The 21,883-nt window shown below is 44.3% G+C and overlaps 1 protein-coding gene across 1 annotated transcript in view; it reads right to left on the bottom strand.

Moving 5' to 3' along the window:
• The window catches only part of PARVA (parvin alpha), a 203,762-nt gene that overhangs the window by 7,258 nt on the left and 174,621 nt on the right, over positions 1-21,883 (bottom strand). Inside the window, exons 7-12 of the mRNA XM_007955250.2 lie at positions 20,574-20,632; positions 18,069-18,088; positions 16,087-16,148; positions 15,277-15,345; positions 12,496-12,597; positions 11,709-11,781 (exon numbers count right to left, since the gene is read on the bottom strand). Of these exons, the coding sequence (XP_007953441.1) occupies positions 11,709-11,781; positions 12,496-12,597; positions 15,277-15,345; positions 16,087-16,148; positions 18,069-18,088; positions 20,574-20,632 (385 nt within the window). The remainder of the gene's footprint in view (positions 1-11,708; positions 11,782-12,495; positions 12,598-15,276; positions 15,346-16,086; positions 16,149-18,068; positions 18,089-20,573; positions 20,633-21,883) is intronic.

Genomic DNA, 21,883 nt, shown 5'->3' with positions numbered 1-21,883 from the left:
AACTCCAGATGGATCAAAGACTTAAATGTGAAACCTAAAACTATACAGTTCCTCAAGGAAAAACTAGGAGCAAATTTAGGGGCCCTAATATATGGCATAAATAGACTATCAAGCATAACCCAAAATGCACAAACACCAGAAGAGAAACTAGATGAATAGGATCTTCTAAATATTAAATTTTTATGTGTTTCCAAAGACTTCTCCCAAAGAGTCTAAAGAGAACCTACAGATTGGGAAAACATAATCAGCAATGACATATCTGACAAGGGACTTATCTCTAGGATTTAAAATGGGCAGAAGACATGAATAGACACTCCACCAAAGAGGATATTCAGGCGGCCAACAAACATAAAGAAATGCTAATGATAATTAGCCATTAGAGAGATGCAAATCAAAATAACAATGAGATACCCTCTTGCCCTAGCATGAGTAGTAAAGTTCAACAAGACAGAAAATAACAAATGCTGGTGAGGATGTAGAGAGTTTGGGACTCTCATACATTGCTGGTGGGGCTGTAAAATGATAGAACCTCTGTGGAAAGCAGTATGGTGATTCCTCAAAAAGCTAGACTTAGAAATACCATTTGACACATCAATTCCATTACTATGTATATATCCTAAAGAAGTGAGAGCCAGGACAAGAACAGATATATCTATATATACACCTGTGTTCATCACAGCACTATTTAAGTAGCCAAAAGATGGAAACAACCTGGGTGCCCATCAACAGAAGAATGGATAACCAAACTATGGTACATACACAAATGGAAAACTATGCAACCCTAAAGAATAATGTAGAATCGGCAAAACACCACATAATGTGGATAAACTTGGAGGACGTTATGCTGAGTGATATAAGTCAATCACAGAAAGACAAATATTGTATTAGTCCATTAGTAAAAAGTCAAGGAAAGGTTTATCTATGGAAGGAAATTTTCTTTGTTGGTTACCAGGGGTGGGATGAGAGGGGAGGGAACACTGTTAGATAGGTAGAGATAAGTATTGATTTGGGTGAAAAGAAGGGCAATGTACCAAATGTGAGTGATCAAAATGGTAGCATTGAGGAAAAGGCAGACATAGAGAGGTCCATGGGAAGTCTAGACAACAAAGATGAACCCTTTTGCACATACAGTACTTTGTTGTCAGTGAAAGCAAACATGGATATACAGCTGGATAGATGGGTGGACAGGCTGAACTATTGGGTATGTCTATGCAGGAGGAGTGTGCCCAAGACCATATATAGGGTTGGCACACAATGTTTCTATAAGTGTATTGATATGTTATGTAAGAATTCCCAGGTATATAGTAGAGCTGACAAGGGACAAGGTTGTAGTCACTTCTTGGCCACAGCCAGCTACACAGAGGGAGCAAGTAGTTGGACCTGTGGGCTCAGGACCATGGTTGCAGGGGACAACAAGCTCAATTGGCATAACATACTATGCAAAAACATTGTTCCACATCCTACTTTGACGAGTAGTGACTGGGATCTTAAAAGCTTGCAAGTGGCCATCTAGATGTGACAATGGGTCTCTCCTCATCCATAGCAAAGAAGAATGAAGAAAATCAAAGATGCATGGAAACAATTAGTCCAAATGACTGGTACACCATGTGATCCTCAGCCTATACAACTATGAGACCAGAACTAGATGGTGCCCGGCTACCACTGTCAACCACTCAGAGGGGGATCTCTGTAGGAGATACTGGATAGAGTGGGAGAACAATGTAGAACAAAACTCAAAATTGTTAAAAAAAAAGACCAGGTTTGCTGGCCTGATAAAGCCTGATGGGACCACTGAGACTATGGCCCTTAGCTGCCCTTCAGGTCTGGAAGTGAACCCACCACTGTGGCTTCCAGCCAAACAAAAGACTGACATATGAGCTGAACATTTACATTAGGTAGATACATTCCTTGGTGACATCAATCATGGGAGAATAGAAGGGCTGCGTATGCACAGGGAGACAGCTCGGGGGCAGGAGTGCATGAGAGGGAAGGACACAGGGAAGAGGTAAATATGGAGAGGAAGTGGGAAGAGAGCTGTTGCGTTGTGGGAAGTTGTAGTCAATGTCACGAGACAAAGTACATGTCAGCTGCTGTATGGAAAGTGAACTTGCTCTGTAAACTTTTGCCCAAATTACAATAAAAATTAAAAAGAAAGAAAGAAAAAAATCAGATGATGTATTGCACTGGGCAAATCTGCAGCAGAAGACCTCTTTAAAGTACCAAAGTGCAAAGATGTCTCTCTGAAGACTAAGGTGCACCTAACCCAAGCCATGGTGTTTTCACTCTCCTCATATTCATGTGAAAGCTGGACAATAAATAAGGAGTATTGATGAAGAGTTGATACTTTTAAGTTGTAGTGTTGGCAAAGAATACTGAAAGTATCATGCATTGCCAGAAGAACTAAGAGATCTTTCCTGGAAGAAGTACAGCTGGAATGCTCCTTGGAAGCGAGAATGGCCAGACTTCATCTCACCTACTTTGGTCATGTTGTCAGAAGGGACCACTCCCTGGAGAAGGATGTCATGCTTGGTAAAGTGGAGCATCAGGGAAACAGGGGAAGGCCTTCAGTGATATGGACTGACACAGTGGCTGCAATGCTGGGCTCAAGCACAGCAAAACTGAGGCTGGCGCAGAACCGGTTAGTGTTTTGTTCTGTCACACATAGGGTCACTGTGAGTTGGAGCTGACTGGGTGGCAACAACAACAACAACATATAAGTTGGGACAGTAGTTATCTTTTAAGGAGAGGGAGAGGATTATGTTCAAAATTAGCATAGGGTACAGGGGTCACTATGAACTGCCACTGAGTCAGTTCCAACTCATAGTGACCCTACTAGACAGAGAGAATTGCTCCACAGAGTTTCCAAGGCTGTAAATCTTTATGAAAGCAGATTGCTTCACCTTTCTCCTGCAGAGTGCAGAGCAGTTGGTGGGTTTGAATTGCCGACCTTTTGGTTAGTAGCCTCTTCTAAAATAAGGCTAAATAAGAACTGTATGCACCTGTTCTGACTTACCTACAAATTTGACTTCATGACACATTTACAAACAAATCTTAGTCATAACCTGGGGACTGCCTGTAGAGGTAATGGGCATGGGTTATAAGGGAAGAATACGGGGGCCTGATGGCGGACAGATATGGATGAGATAGGAAGATTTGTTTTCTCTTTATAAAGATGGGTGAGTTTTGAGGTTGATAGACAAAGAAAATGTTGAAGATGGTAGAATGTCTCAAACTGACCATTTCATTTCATTTTAATGCCTGTTTTATAAAAAAAGTTTTATTGAAATTTAATTCACATACTATACAATCCATCCACTTATAGTATACAATTCCATGGGTGTTAGTATATTTATATATATGCAACTATCACCATAGTCAATTTTAGAACATTTTCATCATCTCAAAAAGAAACCCTGTGCCCTAGGTTAACATACTCAGTTGCTAAAGAAAGGCTGGAAATTTGATTCCACCCTGAACCTACTTGAAAGAAAGGCCTGCTGGTCTACTTCCAAAAAATCAGCCATTGACGACGCTGTGGAGCACAGTCCTCCTCTAGCACACGAGGGTGCCGCAAGTCAGAACTGATGGGACAGCAGTTGGTGGTACCCTTCAGCCAACACCTTCCTACACTCTCATCTCCCTCCCCCCCCAGCCTTAAATACCCACTAATCTACTTTCTCTATAGATTTCCGCTGGACTAAGGGTTTGAACAGAAGATTTCAAAGAGCAGCTTGAATAGACAAAACCAATTACTATAATGAAATGTGCAAAGGCCTGGAGTCTGAAAACCAAAAGGGAAGAACATGCTCGGCATTTCTCAAACTGAAAGAACTGAAGAAAAAATTGAAGCCTCGAGTTGCAATATTGAGAGATTCTACGGGCAAAATATTGAATGATGCAGGAAATATCAAGAGAAGATGGCCGGAATACACAGAGTCACTGTACCAAAAAGAACTGATCGATCTTCATCCATTTCCGGAAGTGGCATATGATCTAGAACCAATGGTAATGAAGGAAGAAGTCAAAGCTGCAATGAAAGAACTGGCGAAGAACAAGGCTCCGGGAATTGATGGCGTACCGATTGAGATATTTCAACAAACAGATGCCCCATTGGAGGCACTCACTCAGTTATGCCAAGAGATTTGGAAGACAGCTACTTGGCCAACTGACTGGAAGAGATCCATATTTGTGCCCATTCCAAAGAAAGGTGATCCCACAGAATGTGGAAATTATAGAACAATATCATTAATATCACACGCAAGTAAGATCTTACTGAAGATAATTCAGAAACGTTTGCAGCAGTATATTGACAGAGAACTTCCAGAGGTTCAAGCCGGATTCAGAAGAGGACGTGGAACAAGGGATATCATAGCTGTTGTCAGATGGATCTTGGCTCAAGGCAGGGAATACCAGAAAGATGTTTACTTGTGTTTTATTGACTATGCAAAGGCATTTGATTGTGTGGATCATGACAAATTATGGATAACATTGAGAAGAATGGGAATTCCCGAGCACTTGATTGTACTCATGAGGAATCTGTACCTTGACCAGGAGGCTGTCATTCAAACAGAACAAGGCGACACTACATGGTTTAAAATCAAGAAGGGAGTGCGTCGGGGTTGTATCCTTTCTCCACACTTATTCAATCTACATGCTGAGCAAATAATCCGAGAAGCTGGACTATATGAAGAAAAACGTGGTATCAGGATTGGAGGATGAATCATTAACAACCTGAGATATGCAGATGATACAACTTTGCTTGCTGAAAGTGAGGATGACTTAAGGCACCTACTGATGAAGGTTGACGAATACAGTCTGCGGTATGGATTATGTCTCAATATAAAGAAAACAAAAATCCTCACAACTGGACCAATGAACAGCATCACGATAAATGGAGAGAAGATTGAGGTTGTCAAAGAATTCACATTGCTTGGTTCTACAATCGATGCCAACGGAAGCAGCAGTCAGGACATTAGATGATGTGTAGCATTGGGAAAGTCAACTGCGAAGGAACTGTTTCAAGTGCTGAGGAGCAAGTATATCTCCTTAAGGACTAAGGCGCGCCTGACACAAGACATGATATTTCCAATTGCCTCGTATACATGTGAGAGCTGGACAATGAACAAGGAAGACCGAAGAAGAGTTGATGCTTTTGAGTTGTGGTGCTGGCGAAGAATGCTGAAAGTACCATGGACTGCTAAAAGAACTAACAGATCTGTCCTGGAGGAAGTGCAGCCAGAATGCTCCTTGAAGCAAGAATGGCCAGACTTCGTCTCACCTATTTTGGTCATGTTGTCAGAAGGGACCATTCCCTGGAGAAGGATGCCATGCTTGGTAGGCTGGAGCGTCGACGAAAGAGGGGGAGGCCTTCAACGAGATGGATTGACATGGTGGCTGCGATGATGGGCTCAAGTATAGCAGGGATTGTGGGGCTGGCGCGGGATCAGGCAGTGTTTCGTTCTGCTGTGCATGGGGTCGCTATGAGTTGGAAAGAACTCGATGGCACTTAACAACATAACAAGGGTTTGAAACCCATCTCCAGTCGAGCTGTGTGACCCTGGTACAGTCACTTAACTTCTCTAAATCAGTTTGCTCACTGGTAAAAGTGGGCAACCCTTTTATGAAAAATACCTAGAACATACTAAATTCTTAAACTATAGCTTCCTTCCCACTTTCTCATCTTGGCCTGTTAGTAGTTGGTATGTCTGGTCATGTAATCCGTATACTGCACAATTCCAGGGGGTACCATTCAGACAGACTAAACTTTGCTCCTTGGGAAATCTGAGTTGCTTCTTTCCATAGGCCATCACAGCCAGCTGGGCCCAGGAAGAGGGGTGACTGCATTAGACATTCTGCTTATCATCTGTTCTTATCAAGAAAGCCACCAGGTAGTCCCAGGCAGGCCAGTAGGCATGTGGTAGACTAATATAGGAGAGGAGCTCAGATTCCAGGGAATGAACTGTGACTCCATGCTACACAAGCAGAGCCTCTTTAAAGCTCTGGCCTAATAAACTGTGCCATCACAACTCTGTACTGCTCTGGTCTCTTTTGTACGTTGGCTCAGGGCCTCTCTCTGGGAGCAGATGGGAGGGTTGTAAAGTTTCAGGTGAGAGACAGCCAGAGCAGGGGTTGTCTAGGTGGCTGGGGCTGTGAAATAGACAAATCAGACCAAGACTCTAGGGGAGAAACAGCTGTTCAAGGGTAAGGGCTCAATTTTTCCTCCTTTCATCCAAGGGCATTAGAGGACCATCTAAAACTTGCTAATGGTTCTGTAAATGATGCAAAAATCAAAGGAAGGAGAGCAAACCTCTTAACAGCAGAAAACCAGTCTACATAGAGAACAGCATGTCCCTGTGTGGCCATGTCCTCCATGGACCCATCTATGACACCTCAGTCTTCCTCATCCCAGTCTTCTACAATCTTGCTGAGGTCCTTTCTCTGAAGCAATGCCCAGGGGTCCCTGACCAAGGTGGGTAGGACACTTGGTGACTCAGTGCCACCAACTGGTGAAGGCTGGAATAAGTTGAGCTGCCACAAGCCTACTATCAGGGGTGAACCCCCAGTCTCAAGCAATCCATCTTCTTTCAGTTTTTAGACCCTCTTCCCACTGGATCTATCTTATCTTCAGTGCTGGCTTCATTTCCCTATCTGCTCCCTATTTGCCACTGGGACAGGATCCATGCTTGGAAGGTGGGTCTCTTTGGTAGTGGCTGATGACCCTGTCTGGCTCAACACCAAAAAAAAAAAAAGGAAATACGACAAATATCCAGAAGAGCACATGTAATATATATGTACAGTTTTAAATACTTTGGAACAGAACCCTCATGTAACCATTGCCCAGGTCAAAAAATGCCAACATTTTAGATGCCCCTCCTGCCCTCACCACTACATTCCAGATCCCAATCCTCTCTCATCGCCAAAGATATTCACTATCTTGACTGATTACTTCCTCACTTTCTTCATAGCTCTACCATTAACATATATGTACCCTTGAACAGCAGATTTTAGTTTTGCTTATATTTGCACTCGATATAAATGGAATCATACTACATGTATCCTTTTATGATTTGCTTTGGTTTTTGAATCAAAATTATGTTAATAAAAATCCATTAATATTGCTGATTGGAGCTGTTCATTTTAAAAGTTTTATTGAGATATAATTATAACTATTCAACTATAATTCTGCAGTTTTTCAAGAATAAATGGTTTTCAATTTGTTATCTGAAATGGTTGTTTTTGATAATTTTTTCCCCAGTTTTACTTTTTTTTGTAGAGAATAATAATTGACCTCTTCACACTGTAATAACTATAAGTTCCTCCTCTGATTTCTCCATTCATTCTTTGTTACTGCTGTATAATCATCCATTGTATGATTCACTATCTGTGTGTGCTACTGGGGTTGTGCATTCTAGGTGAGGCTATCACAGATGTTCTTGTACTTGTCTCCTAGTATGTGGACATGCATACCTGTGGGTGCAACTGCTGGGTGATAGGCTACATTAGTTATCTATTTCTGCTATAACAAATTAGCACAAAGTTGGTAGCTTACAACAACACAAATTTATTACCTTCCATTTCTGAAGGTCAAAAGTCTCATGTAGGTCTTACTGGGCTAATATCAAGGTGTTGGCAGGGTTGTGTTCCTTCTGGAGGCTCTAGGGGAGAATCCATTTCCTTGCCTTTTCCAGCTTTTAGAGGGTGCCCACATTCCTTGGCTTATGGTCAGTGCCCTTCCATCTTCAAAGCTAGCAATGGCCAGGTGAGTCTTTCTCATGCTGCATCACTCTGACTTTGATTCTTCTACCTCTGCTGTCCATAAAGGACCCTTGTGATTTACATTGGGCCCACTTGGACAATCCAAGATAATCTCTGAAGGTCACGAACTTAATCACATCCACAAAGTCTCTTCTGCCACAGAAGGTAACATATTCACAGCTTCCAGGGATTAGTACAAGGACATCTTCGGGGGTTCATTATCCTGCCTACCACACAGGGCTTTACAGATCTTCAATTATATTAGATAAGGGCAAACTGTTTTCTAAAATGGTTTTATCAATTTACCATAATCCCAGTGATTTCTATTGCTCTACATCCTTGCTAACACTTTGTATTATTGGGGCGTTACACTTTTGCCCCTGTCTAGTTCTGTACACTAATCCTAGGGGAATGAGGAAGAGGAGTTGAACTATTTCCCTTATTACCAGTCATTGATCAACCTTCCCCAAATTAACTGATTGTCTGGAATTAAGCTGCCATCACCTGCCTGGTTTTTCAGGATTGCTTGTAGTAGGCAGGCCCCACCTACTAGATTCCTTATATTTTCCATATTCCATCAGCCCTTTGGCTGTTTAAATAATTCAGTCCTGACTGGGATTCCTCTGAGTCCCACCCTGCCTGTTACACTGGTGTCTTAATGAAATTTGATGATGAGTCTGACTGAACAGTGATAACAGGGTAGTCATGTATATTTGAAGACATGTGGTATCCCAAATAAAAAAGCCAGCAATTTCAAATGAGTAAATCAACTGCACCATTGGTCATGAACTTGAACTTGGCTTACAAGTTAGGGTATTAGGAGGTTATGAGGCCTAAGCAGGAAGAGTCCTTTGAGATGCAAACTCAAAGCTTCCCAGGAGATTTCAAGGTACAATAGGGCTTTAAATGTCAAACAGCAAAGTATGCATTTTCTTGACTTTAAAAACATTTTGCCATGAAAAATACCTCCACTACAGTCAATTTGATTTTGAAATGCACTCAAGGAATTGTTCACGTTGGTGCTCCTTGTAAATATTGCAGTATTCAATACTGAATCTCACTTTTCAGGTAGAAGCATAAAACCCAGAGGGAGTGCTGGAGTGCACCTCTCAAAACGTACAATTTTACCAAATACAACTTCAATTCTCCTTTGTGCACTGGAAATTTTCAGCACAGGCATGATGCCCAGTATAACAACAAATAAAACAGATGTGCTTTTCCATTCATATTTATTAGGAAGTTTCATATTAAGCAGTTCAATAATCGTACAAGAAATGTCATCTACATGCTGAAATATTACTATAGATTGATACTGGGAAAATTGTCCTGAGGGTAATGTATGCCTGGAAACTAAAGCATCAGCAGAAAATACAGACAATCTATAACCAGCAAGTTTCACAGTGAGTAGCTCAATAGAATGGAAGCAGAAACGTTGGCCAGAACCCTTCCAAGATGTCTGTCAGAACATGAAGGTCGGGATGTTCATCATCAGAGCCAGAATACTTAAGATCCATTTCTGATGGTATCAGGATGGTTGGAGTGGCCTCGGCCAGGGAAAGAACCCCAGTGGAATACCAGCCATGTCAGAGGCCCTCCCCAAGAGGTAGCCAGGGGCTTAGAACTAGGTGGCAATAAATGAGAAGGAGGGGTTGTTTAGCCTTTGTTGGCTAGAGGTCTGGAGTGAGTCATGAGGCAGGGCCCCAAACAATATCTTCACTTAGCACCTCTCTCCTCTGGTTTTCCTGTTTTCTCCTCTAGTTTTCTAAATAAAAGGCATTTTCACATTTCCACCTTAACCCTTTCCCTTTCTCTACAAGCCTTCCTGCTGTTCCATCCTCTCCCAGTGTATTAACTCACCATTAAGTGAAAGATTTCCAATTACATAGCCACATTTTTCACTTTTCCCTGAACTTCAGTTCTGCTTGGTGAATTTACATTGGGCCCACTTGGACAATGAGTTGATTTACTCATTTGAAATTGCTGGCTTTTTTATTTGGGATACCACATGTCTTCAAATATACATGACTACCCTGTTATCACTGTTCAGTCAGACTCATCATCAACTTCATTGCTCCCCAGACAGATATTTTTATGTACCCTTTCAAGCTTGTTTTCCCTCCTGGGCTCCCTAATGATACAGATGGTACCTCACATTTAAACATCTAAAAGAGGGCTCCAACCTGGTCCCTTTCAGTTTGGCCTCCTGCTGAGAATTTGCATTTCTACCCCAGATATACTGAATCTGATAGAATGAAACAGTTTGCAGCCCTCATCTAAACATCTGTTCTTGACACTACCTTCCAAATGATCTTTCTGGAAGAGCACTCTGATCACATCACTTATCTGTTTCAGAACTGTCCATGACTTACGGAATAAAGTCCAAACTCCCTTTCTTGGCATCAAGTCCCTCTGGGACCTAACATTAGCTTGCTTCATCATCATGTCCATCATTGATTCATACTCTTAATATTTCACCCAAATAGTAACTGCTTACATTTCTTATTAGGTGCCAGCTGCTGTGCATTAGGCATCATCATATTTAATCCTATAAGGTAAATATCACTAGAAGTTCCATTTTACTGACGTGAAAAATGGGCTTAGAGAAGGTAAGTGAGTTGCCCAAGGTCACACAGCTGGCAGTGTGGGCACTGGAACTCAGGGATGTCATGGACTTAGCTCTGCTGTCTCACAAGCTGAGGTCCTCCTCTCCATTCCCAGGATGGGCCTTTTGGCCAGTGTTATCCTGAGATGTCCACTCCTCTGCCCTAATTCTTACACATCAAAGCCCTATTTGATCCTTACAGTTAAGTCCAACTGTCACTATCTCTACCAACACTTCCTTCATCCCAGACAGATGTGGGTTTTCCTCCTTAATTCTCACAACCTCCATGTTGTACCTTTTTCATAGCAGTTATCATAACTGTCATTCTATTTAATTCCATTCTGGTGACGAGGGTGGGGGCATCTTGTCTCTCCCTTTGCTGGCTGCACGTGTCTTGAGGTCAGGGACTGTCTTACCACTATTGGTATCTCATGATCTTAAGGTCATCACACCCATTAGGCAGTCAGTGAATGGCTCCCTCTACGCGGAGGTTTGGGTGGAGAAGCTCAGAGCAGAGCACCAATGGGGCCTGAAAGCACACCATTCCTATTTTTCCACTAGTGTCTAAACAACTAGGAAAGTGCAAGCAAAAGGACCCATTAACGGTATTCTCAATGTTCCAATTCAATGTAAACAAAAATGAATCTGCAACACAGTATTGACTCACCAGTGTTAATAAAATGGAATATTTCAGTCAGCAAGTGGCAAGAAATAAATACCCCTACTAAGAAGACTACCGAGAGAAATGTACCACCTACGCTCCCAAATAGACACACACACACACACACACACACTACAAGTGAACACACAGGAGGGCTGCTGGAACATTTTGTTCCTTTTACATTTTTTTCCAGTCTTATATTTGCAAACCAAGCCCCACAAATCAAGCCTCCTCCTTAGGCAGAGCTGGAGCAGTGAGGCTCCCCATATGTCAGGACTGGAAGGCAATTATGCTCAGTGCAGAGCTGCATCATCACCTTGACTGGCTGGGAGGCAGCCCTTTGGTAGGTCAGATGAACCAGGAAACCTGAGCGACAAGGGAGTGTCTATCTGCTGCAGCACCATTGCTGTACAGATTCACATCTGTTCGGGCCCTGACTCTGTGGCTGTGATGCGTGAGGTTTCACATTCTTTTCTTCACCACAGCTGTGTGATTTGCAGCTCACAGAGAGTCTCTAGGACTACCAGCTGCTCCCAGTCCCACCTTCCCCTACAAATGGCAAAAAAGTTTGCAGAAAGAAACTCTTTCTCTGTCATAGGAGCCTTTCCCTGTGCCCAGAACATCTGTGCAGGAAGATGATCTCACCCTCTTATCATAACCCAGGGAACAAGTCCAGAGAGAGTCAGGTACCTTCTGGCCGTGGTTTTGGCTTTTCTAACCCTCCATCTTGCATGAGCTCAAAGGCAAAGGTGACATTCAAGACCTGGAAAGAGAAAAGAGGCATGCAGTGCATAAGTCACTTTGCACTCATTCCTAGACCCCTAGGGTTTCCTGAGAATTGCCTCTGGGAAGTGAAGAAACCCAATGCTGTAGCCCAGAGGCTAAGTTCAGAGGAAGCCATACTTTGGAGAAATGTGGCTAAGGAAATGGATGGGCGTGCTGATCCCAGTCTGCCACTGATGAAGCATTCTTGCAGAAGCTCAATGCCTTCTTCCTGTCCCACAGTATTCTTGTGTCAACTGCCAGGACTTTAAACTGTCAGTGCACTTACTTGAAAGGATCAGATTAGAAGACATGTGTAAGAGGCAGAAAAGAGTTTTTGTTTTGGACCAAATGCTTCTGACCTAGGCAGCAGACTTAGGCAGCCTAAGACAGGTCACTACAGCTTGGATGGGTATAGACCTCGTGCCTGACCTGCTCTGCAGTCACTTTCCCTGCCACCCTGGGGGAGAGATGAGGCCGGGCTGTGGTGCCTGGCAGGAGCATATGACAGTGCTGTGGGGGAAGGCAGACTGCTCAGGGTAGGGTGGTTCCTTCCCAGCTCAGCTGCTCATCAGGATGGGTGCCCACTTCTAGTCACTGAAGACCCTGGGCCAGAAGGGAAACTGCCACCCCGCTCCTGACCGTGCCAGGGTAGGTGTGGCAGATGAGTCAGGGGATGTGGCTAGGGGTCTCCCTTGACAGACCCACCCCTTACCTTCTGTTCAAAGCTGTCTGGGGTCAGGAAGAAGCTGTGCAGAGGCACAAAGTAGCCCTCCAGGAGCCCCATGAGCAGCACCAGATACACTCCATCTGCAAACTGGAGGGAGAACGGGGCAAGCACTGAGTTCTTGAGCTTCTTAGTCCCATCAGCTTCCCTGTTGTCCCTACCGCAAAAGTCCCCTTCTAGAGAGCTGATGGTGAAGACCGGAGGGCAGTGGCCCAAGGCAGGGAGGTTCGCTCTGCAACAAGCTGCCCCAGGTCTGGCTGGCCTCCCACAGGAGCCACAAGCCCATAGTCCTGATCTCAGCCTACCCAGCATTAGTGAAGCATTGACTGTGTACGAAGCTGTGACTGTGGACCAAGTCACTGGCACTACATGGGCCAGGTATGGCTCCTGCTCTTGAGAAGCTGACAGTCCAGTGCAGAGACTGATGTGGACACAACGTGGTAACTGCTCTGATGGAAGGAAGTGCCTTGGCCTGAGAGAGATTGATAAAGGTCACCGTATTCTTATGAGGCCATCAGGGAAGGCTTTTGCGCTTCTGGAGGAAGCACTGCCTGAATGGAGACCTGAGGGATGAGCAGCAGTCAGACAGAGTAAGGCAGAGGGAGGAGGGAAAAGCAAATGGCAGGAGGCTAGTGGAGGTGACTTTTGCTCTTTGAAAAAAGAGGAAAAACTCAGAGTTACATGGGCCTGGGCATTCTCCTCTCTCACATCTCACTTTATTACTGCTTGAGTACAGGGTCACTGTGACAAGGGTAGACTCTGGAGCAAGGTCTCCTGAGTTCAAATCTACCTATTAGCTGTGTCACTTGGGCAAGTTATGTAACTTCTCTGGGCCTTACTTTTCTCATCTGTAAAATGGGGTTGATGATAGTATAGTATCACTTCATAGGGTTACCACGAAGGCTGAATCAGTTAGTATGTGTAAAGTGCCTAGAACAATGCTTGGGATATAGGAAGTACTTAATAAATATTAACTGTTGCTATTACTATCTGGGAAAACAACAAAGCACTCAGGATACAACTTACTGGCTCTTGTTGGCAAAGCACAACTGTGAACCAAGGGGCATGGTAAAGGCTTAGAATCCAGCCCCTTCCATGAAGGAGAGCAGAGTCCAGACAGGTTGGGAAACCTGGTCCAATATGCTGACAGGGACTGCCACTCCTGGGCTGAGTACAGTGGACTTCAGGTCTTCTGCTCAAGGAAAAGCAAGATTAATGTGTGCTGGGCCATCAGGGTAGGCTCTGTGGAGGCAGTGGGAGCCTGAGGGATGAGTGAGCTTTGGAAGGAGAAGGCTCTTCAGGTTATGGAGGATGACTTGAGCAAAGGTATAGAGGTTGGATCCAATATTCCAGAACCCTTTCAAGTGAGGCTGAGCCACCAAATGCTTACAATCACAAACAACAGATGCTAGAGTTTCTAAGAGGCCCACTTTCATGGAATCATTTTAGAAAGCTAAAAACAATTAGAATGAACTCACTGGAGGGTATGCTGGGCCCAGAGTCTGCACAGACAGCCTTTCTGGGTAAGCAGTTGGTGGGCCTGTGGCTCAGCCTTCATAACAGGCATAAGATCCAGAGGATGAGCCTGATCTAGGAAGGGCCTGGAGCAGCTTCCTTGGTGCGCCTTCAACTTAGGGCCTAAGCATGACTCATTCCAGGCTGGCCGAAGCAGTGGTGTCACTAGGATGGTGCGGACTGCACCCCCGACTATCAGAGGGGGTGATACCAAAATGACCCTAGGGTCTCCCATGGTGGATTGGGCAGTGCTATAGGAGGAGGGGCTGCCAAGGCAGTGGCATCATCACTAGGGTTGATATCACACCTCCCCACTGCAGTAACTCATCAAAACTCCCCCTACCCTACACACTCACCAGACAGGGTGCTTGAAAGCTACACTTTAGAAAGTCATCAAGAATGAAAGGATGGTGGAGTACAAGATAATTTACAGTCTCAAAGTATTTCCCCAAAGATTACTTATTAATTATAAAGCAGTGGGGTGGTGGGGACTTTTCAGTGGAAAAGTCTAGTGAACTCCACCTTAACTAGTGCTCAAAGCTAACATCGCTAGTAATGGAATGAATGGACAAAAGTGCCTCCTAACATTATACCCTGAGAACAGAGTATAAACTTATGTAGTATTACTACTGAAAATGCAAAGCATGAATCTAATCGGGAGAGAAGAAACTGGGGGACATTCTATAAAACAATTGGCCTGCACTCTTCAAAAATGTCAAATATGATGCAAAGATATGCTAACGAATTATTCTATATTGAAAAGAGACTAAAGAGACAAGACAACTAAACGCAGTTTGAGAATATTGGGACAACTGGCAAAATTTAATTATAAAGTCTTTCTTTGAACCATATGCAATTTCCATTTTTATCAGCTAAATGCAGTCAAATATCAGCAATTTCACATGGTTCAATGTAAACAGATTAAGGTATGGTTATCAATGTTAAATTGCCTGGAATTGATCACTGTATTGTGGTTACCTAAGAGGATGCATTTGTTCTTAAGATATGTATTTTGGGGGGGGGGCAGAGAAAAGGAGGAAAAAAAGTGGTGACATTTGTTCATTGTGACATCTTGCAAATTTTCAAAATATAAAGTTAGACAAAATTCACAGAGAAATTACATCTGGTTCCCACCCCAGAGTAAAGCTTCAAGGTCAGTGTGGAAGACCTTCCCTATGTGGCAGTGGTGATGCACTTCATACAGTGGTTGTCACGTGGCCCTGCTCCACTCTTGGGCTTGGGGCTGTCACCCACCTGGGTTTCCAGTTCTGTGACTTCCAGGTTCAGTTTATTCAGGTGCTTGTTCACGAAAGTGATGAGTGTCTGAAAGAGAAGCACAGTAGGCATCTGAGATGGAGGGTCACCAGGCCAGACCCTGAAGGCCACTTCTTATGGGGACACGGGTAGCTGAAAACACAGGACAAGGCCAGCCAGGAACACAGGGCCAGGGATCCCTAGGCAGAGCCAAATGTGGATGAGCAGCCTAGGAGGCTGGTCCTACAAAGCCCCCACAGCTCCAGCAAGGGTAGGCGGGGCTGGCTCAGCTTTGCAGTCCAGCGCCACGTGGGATTCCGGATTCCAATTGGCAGTTTCGGGACTGTGAAAAGAACAACATTACAACAGGAAGTTCTAAGAGGCAGAATGACAGGGGGAGTGTCTGAGCCCAGGGTCAGGGTGAGCCTAAGGGAAATTAAAAGGGGCCAAAGAAGAAATTAACCCTACCAGGTCCCTCCTTCTTAGGTGCAGGCCCCTGTGCCCAAGGAGATAGAGAGAGATCTGTGTGAGGAGGCAGGGAAGGCTGGTGTTTGGTGCAGGTGGGAGGACAGAGTACTGATAACCTTAAAACTCTCCAGAGCTGTCATCCGGATAGGAGAAGAGAGGGACAGGATGAAGTATCAGTGAGAAGACAACATGTAAAATGACGTCAAGGGGGAAAGCCCTGCGTCTGCAGAGACTGGATTATACCAGTTTCAGAAGGAAGCTTGTAGGCTGCAGGGATGGGTTTTCATAATGTGTTGGCTGCATCTCCCTTCCCTGACTCCCTCCCAGGTCCCTGTTTCCCACCTTTTTCACCACGTTGAGCTTGTCTGGTGCATGGTCAAACAACGTGTCAAAGGCGTCACGTTCTGGAAAAGAGGAAAGCATAAAGTGGGGGCAGCAAGAGACCTCCTGAGAAGTCTATCCCCAGGTGTGGTACCACGAGCCTCTAAAGGCCACGTGGGCAGCAACAGATAGGAATTCTTTAGGATGTGAGGCAGTACTCGGAACTCTGGAATCTGGGCTTGGGGCTGACATGTGGGAATTGATCCTTACCCTAGGGGCCTTTCTCCATGTGCGCATCCACATGCTGGAAATGTGTCCACCCTCTTTTGAGGGGAAGGGGCTCTATCAGGCAGTTTGACCTGGGACTGGTCATTTCTCTTCACTATTTGTTTTATTACATCATGACCCAAGGGGCTCTGGTGTCACAACAGTTAAAGACTTTGCTGCTAACCAAAGGTCAGCAGTTCTAGCCCATGAGCTGCTCTACTGTGACCTGGTCTCATAAAGAATTCAGCCTAGGAAACCCTACGGGGCAGTTCTCCTCTGTCATATAGGGTCTGGTAGCATAGTGCCTAAGGCACTTGACTGCTCACCAGAAGGCTGGAGGTTCAAACCCACCAGCCACTCCTCGGAAAGAAGGTTGGGCAATCCTACTTCTGTAGTGATACTGCCTCGGAAACCCAAGGAGGGGTTGCTATGAGTCGGGGCCAACTCGACGGCAAACAACAACATGAATTGTAATAGTACACAACACCACCACAACATATCATGACTCAGTCACGGTTCAGAAGTGTTTCTGAAGGGTTTTGGAGGTAGAATGTTATGTAAATATCAAATCATTTCACCCTGTAATTTTCAAAAACAAAATGTCCAAGACAAACATCACAGTGAAGTGCATAGATAAAAGGATTGAGAGTCAGGGAGCCCCAGGGTAGACTATGAGCTCCTCTTCCTGAGTGACCTAGGTATGTTGTTGTTGTTATGTGCTGTCGAGTCAGACTGAGGCAGTATCACTACGGAAGTAGACTGCCCCATCTTCCTTCCGAAGAGTGGCTGGTGGGATTGAACCGCCAGCCTTCTGGTTAGCAGTCAAGTGCCTTAGCCATTATGCTACCAGAGCTCCCAGGGCTAGGTCACTTGAACTCTTTGAACTTCAGTTTCTTCTTCTATAAACTGTCATCTGAAAAATGAAGCTCCCCCAAGGTTGTCATAAGGTGAAAGGTGAGAATGTGTGTGAAAGTAAACTCGAAGGATCCTAGAGACATGAAGTGTTATTAGCATAACTGAATTAAAAATAATATCCACAGTAATAATCAGGATCATAAAAGGACCAAAGGCATATGGCCCCTTCAGGGACTTTCCTTACTACAGCTTCATTTTTCCCAGTTGAGAGATGAAATTGTGGAGGGGATCTGAGGAAGGGAATGAGAGAAGAGTCTCCCAGACGAATCTGGGTTGGAAGGGCTCATGACCCTGAGGTTTTGTCTTTTCCTACTCTTGTACCGATGGATGGGTAACTTTAAGATTGCCAGAAAAGTGATTGTCATTTCTGACATTCAGACAGAGAAACAAACCAAAGAACTAAGGGAAATGGGAGAGGTAGGAGTTGTGATAATGGAAGAGGGAGATGACAGCCTCCAGGAGGGCTAGGCAGAGTGGGGAGAGGGGACAGTCTCCGAATGTGTTCACATATTCTTCCTTTGCTCCCACAATATGCTTGGAGCAAAACTGCCCTGCAGATACCCAGGACCCATGCAGAAACCCAGCAAAGTGAATGCTCTGATCACTTCCAAGAGGACTGTGTCAATGTGGGTAGTTTTCTTCTTCCCACCAGTGAGCTGCCCCTCCCTACCCAACTGGCCCATGTCTAGGCTAGTGCGGATATATGTCCAGTCAGCAAATTGAGTGCCTGTTCTTTCCAGTGGCCATTAAACAGTTGCTGTAGAATTAACTAGAGTTCCACTGCAGTCACCAGCACTGGAGGATAATCTCAGGCAACTCACCATGCCTTCCAGAAAGAGCCCTGGAAGAAAAGGAAGAAGAAAACAGTGAGACTCTTCTCTCCTTACCCAGACCTCTGAGATAGTCTTCTACTACTGCTGGAAGCCCACTCCCACTCTGCCTACCCTTGTCGAAGAACTCAAAAACCCTCTTTCCTTGGATGTTTTATCATGTGCTAAGTCTTCTACTCAGTTTTCATCATATTGTTATCTATTTTTTTCCCTCTTAGACAGATAAACTGGTGTTAGTGCAAAGTCTGGTGCAATGATGCCTAAAAGACTGTATCTCATCTTAAATAAAATAACATTATTGCTTGCACTTGAGAAAGAATATTAGACTCAGGGACTCAAGACTGCCAACCACATTTTAGGAGCCGTGCTTGCTCAAGCAAACCCCTGACGTGGAACTGCATTGCCCAGGCTGTATGGACATGTGCTTGGAGAGGTCAGCTTTGTCTGTCTTCCATCCACACCATAATGCCCACCAAACTGCACCCATCATTGACTCATAGAGGACAGGAACTGTAACTGTAATTGCAGCAGGGAAGCAGCAAAAAATTCAGAGCAAAACATTAGAGAGGGACTACTTAGGTTTTAAATTCCACTCAGCCATTTTCTAGCTGTGTGACCTTGGGCAAGTTACTTAACCTCTCTGGGCTGCAGGTCTCTTATCTCTAAAATGAGGATAATAACAGTAAACATCTCCATGGGATGTTGTGAGCATTAAATGACTGAAGTTGTAGAAATAGTTTAGCATAATGCCCAGTATATAGTAAGTGCTCAATATATTTTTTTCCTTAATACATGTCTGGTTCTTTAGTATGACTCTTATTATATTCATTTATTCCAACTATACACCTATGACCCACCAAATGATCAATTGGGGTAATAATGTATTAGAAAGAACAATTAACTTGGTGTTAACTGTTGGATAGGTCAACAGTACAGACTTCATCACTTTTAGACTTTGGGGTTTTAAGGAATTTAATCATTGCCCTGTGTTTACTGTGAACATCAGTAAGATACGAAAGCACTTCATAAACTGTATTTTGCTTTCATTGTTAGAAGGCTGCATCCATGCTTATGTCTTTATGGTAGAGATGGCAGAGAGAGAACAAAAGAAGTCATAACATGCAGCTGACAGTGTTCTGGAATCTGACACTTCACACTCCCTGATTCAGGACTTTCTCATGGGCCATGCTCCTCTCAGGTACATCTTCCTCTTTTTCACAAGGTGAAAAAACACAGTCAGGTGCAGCAAGAGGTGAGATGCATGGACAGCAGGACATTAAGAAATTATCAGGCCTGACCTAGGGCACCTTTCCTCCCACTTCTCATGGAACCAAGGCCAAGAGTAGGTATTGCTCTACAGCCCGCCTCTCTGCTGTTAAGACTGGACCCTAGAGTGACGTGGTGCCTTTGTGATGAGGTCTACATACAATAGGAATCTTGGGAAGGGCCACCCTTCATCTCTGCCCCTATCCCTTGGCCTGAAATGCCCACACCCCAAGGCCTTTTCTAAAGCACAGTATATAGCGTGGTCTAGCCAGGCAGCATTACCAGGACGTGGGAGGAGTGTGCTAGAGATTGGGCAAGGCTTGGAAGATGTGGGTCAGCTGTGATGCAGAAAACCAGAAAAGGCAGTGATAAAGGGCAAGTGAAAAGAAGAATCAGCTGTTAGCACATGGAATCCTCACCAGCTTTCTGCAGGTTAGGCAAATACTGTCCACTTCAGAGATAAAGACACTGAGGTCAGAGAGGCTAAGGTACTCACCTGGTGAGGAAGTGGTAAAGCCTGAATCTGAACTCACATCCGGCTGACTGAGAGGCCCGTGCCCTTTCCGTTATGCGGCTATCATTCAAGGAAACCTAGATAACTGGTGGGGGAGCAAGGGATGCTGAAAAGTAATTTTGCCTGGCTTTGCATGTGGCCAGGGCATGGGTTTGCCCAATGACATCAGGCTCCCATACATTAATCTGTTCTTTCTGCTCAAGAACAAAACTCCTCTTTGCCATGGCAAACATCTTTTATGTTCTGATACTGCAATTTCTTAAAGCCGATGAAAAAGAGAGAGAAAAAAAAAACAAAACACTAGGGTAGAGAGGGGCTTTTGGGGTCATGGCACGTGACCAAATAAATCAGATTCAGAGAAGGAAGTAAAATGTCCTTTTGAAGGTTAACAATTTAAATTTAACCCCATGTTTATGGCGTGATGATTTCATGCTGGTTGGTTTTTGGGGGCACATTTTTTTTCCTGGAGTGCCATAAAATTAGAATTTTTCAATCACTGCTAATTCCCTCTCCCCACTTCCCCACCCAAGTTTGTACCTTAAGCATTGAGAGGCATGTTTTGAATGCATGGAAAAGGCTAAACTATAATCATTGGCTGAAGTCTAATCCCTCCTGCAATCCCAATAAATGAAAACTAAATATCAGCAAATGGATGAATTTCGGAGAAACATCTGTGTTCCATTACAGAATTGCTGGCAACAATGGTGTTGACATACTCTGTGTTACCAGTTATTTCCTCTTGGATTTGCCGAGACTGGAGGATTCCTTCTCTTTTCTGAAATGGGGGTGGGGAGTGGGGTTGGGAAGAGAAGAGAAAAATATGCTTTAGAAAAATACCAAAAAAACTGATTGCATTCCTGATATTGAGAAAGTTAGTGGTGTCTGAGGAATGAACTCAGGGACAAGATAGCGCTAGAGATGAAACAAGGCCCCTGATTTCCTGTCACTGGACTGTACCATTCCTACTTAAGTGCAATTAGTGTTTAGTCCAAACAAGTAGGCTGTTTCTTGGATGGTGAATCTTTTCATTCTTTATTGGAAGACATTTTGCTGGAAGCAAACTGTTTGCCTCCTGGAGTAATCCACAGTAAACCAAATGGAAATGAAGGCCAGGGTGTGTCTGCCCTCCAGCTGGGGCCACAGAGGGAAGCTGAGAGAAACACAGTTAACTGTAGGGTTGGGGTGGAGGAACTGAGGCCAATTTGGAGAATTCAGACAGAAGCAGAGTTTCTTTCTTTCTTTTTTTAACAGATAAATGGGAGTTTTTAAGTAAGCAGTACAGTCAGTAACTAGCTTCTTCTTTAGAAAAGATTAAGCACTTTGAAGGCCCATCTATTTGTTCATCCATCCACCCACCCACCCACCCACCCACCTATTCACCCATTCATCTGTTCATCTACCATCTGTCCCCCGTCCTATTAATTAATCCTTTTTCTTCTTTATTTCATTAATCAGTACTTTCTATCAACAAGACTGTGCTGGAGTGAGAGCAAATACTATGGACTTGGTTTCTGGACTCAAGGAAGTTCGAGTAAAATGGGGGAGATGAGGCAGGCACGTGTGAGAAGTTTTCCCTAACGGTCCTTGTTCATGCCTATTGTCCCCTTCTTAATTACAGGACCCCCTTTCACACTCAAAAGTGTTACAGGTGATAAGTTACGGTCTCCCTATGTAGAGAAGGGATGCTAAATGCAGGAAATGAGCGTGCTCTTCCAGCTGGGATGGTCAGAAAAACCTTCCAAGGGGAAGGGTCCTTGAGGTGGAACCCAGGAATTGACTAGGCACAGAGGAGCGGCCAGGCCAGGTAGGAGGCACAGCCTAAGCCAAAATGCAGGACCAGGACAGCACAAGTGTGTTTAGGAGGCTGTTCGGTGGAGGCAGAGTATTGGGAGGAACTAGCAGTGATCATGCCAGGAAGGTGGTTGTTGTTGTTGTTGTTGTTGTTTGCCGTCGAGTCAGCGCCGACTCATAGCGACCCCTCCTTGGGTTTCCAAGGCAGTATCACTACGGAAGTAGGATTGCCCAA

The sequence above is a fragment of the Orycteropus afer genome, unplaced genomic scaffold, assembly GCF_000298275.1.
Source record: "Orycteropus afer afer isolate SDZICR_OR568_19922 unplaced genomic scaffold, OryAfe1.0 scaffold00014, whole genome shotgun sequence".
NCBI lineage: Eukaryota > Metazoa > Chordata > Mammalia > Tubulidentata > Orycteropodidae > Orycteropus > Orycteropus afer.
This window is presented reverse-complemented; position numbering and strand designations above follow the sequence as displayed.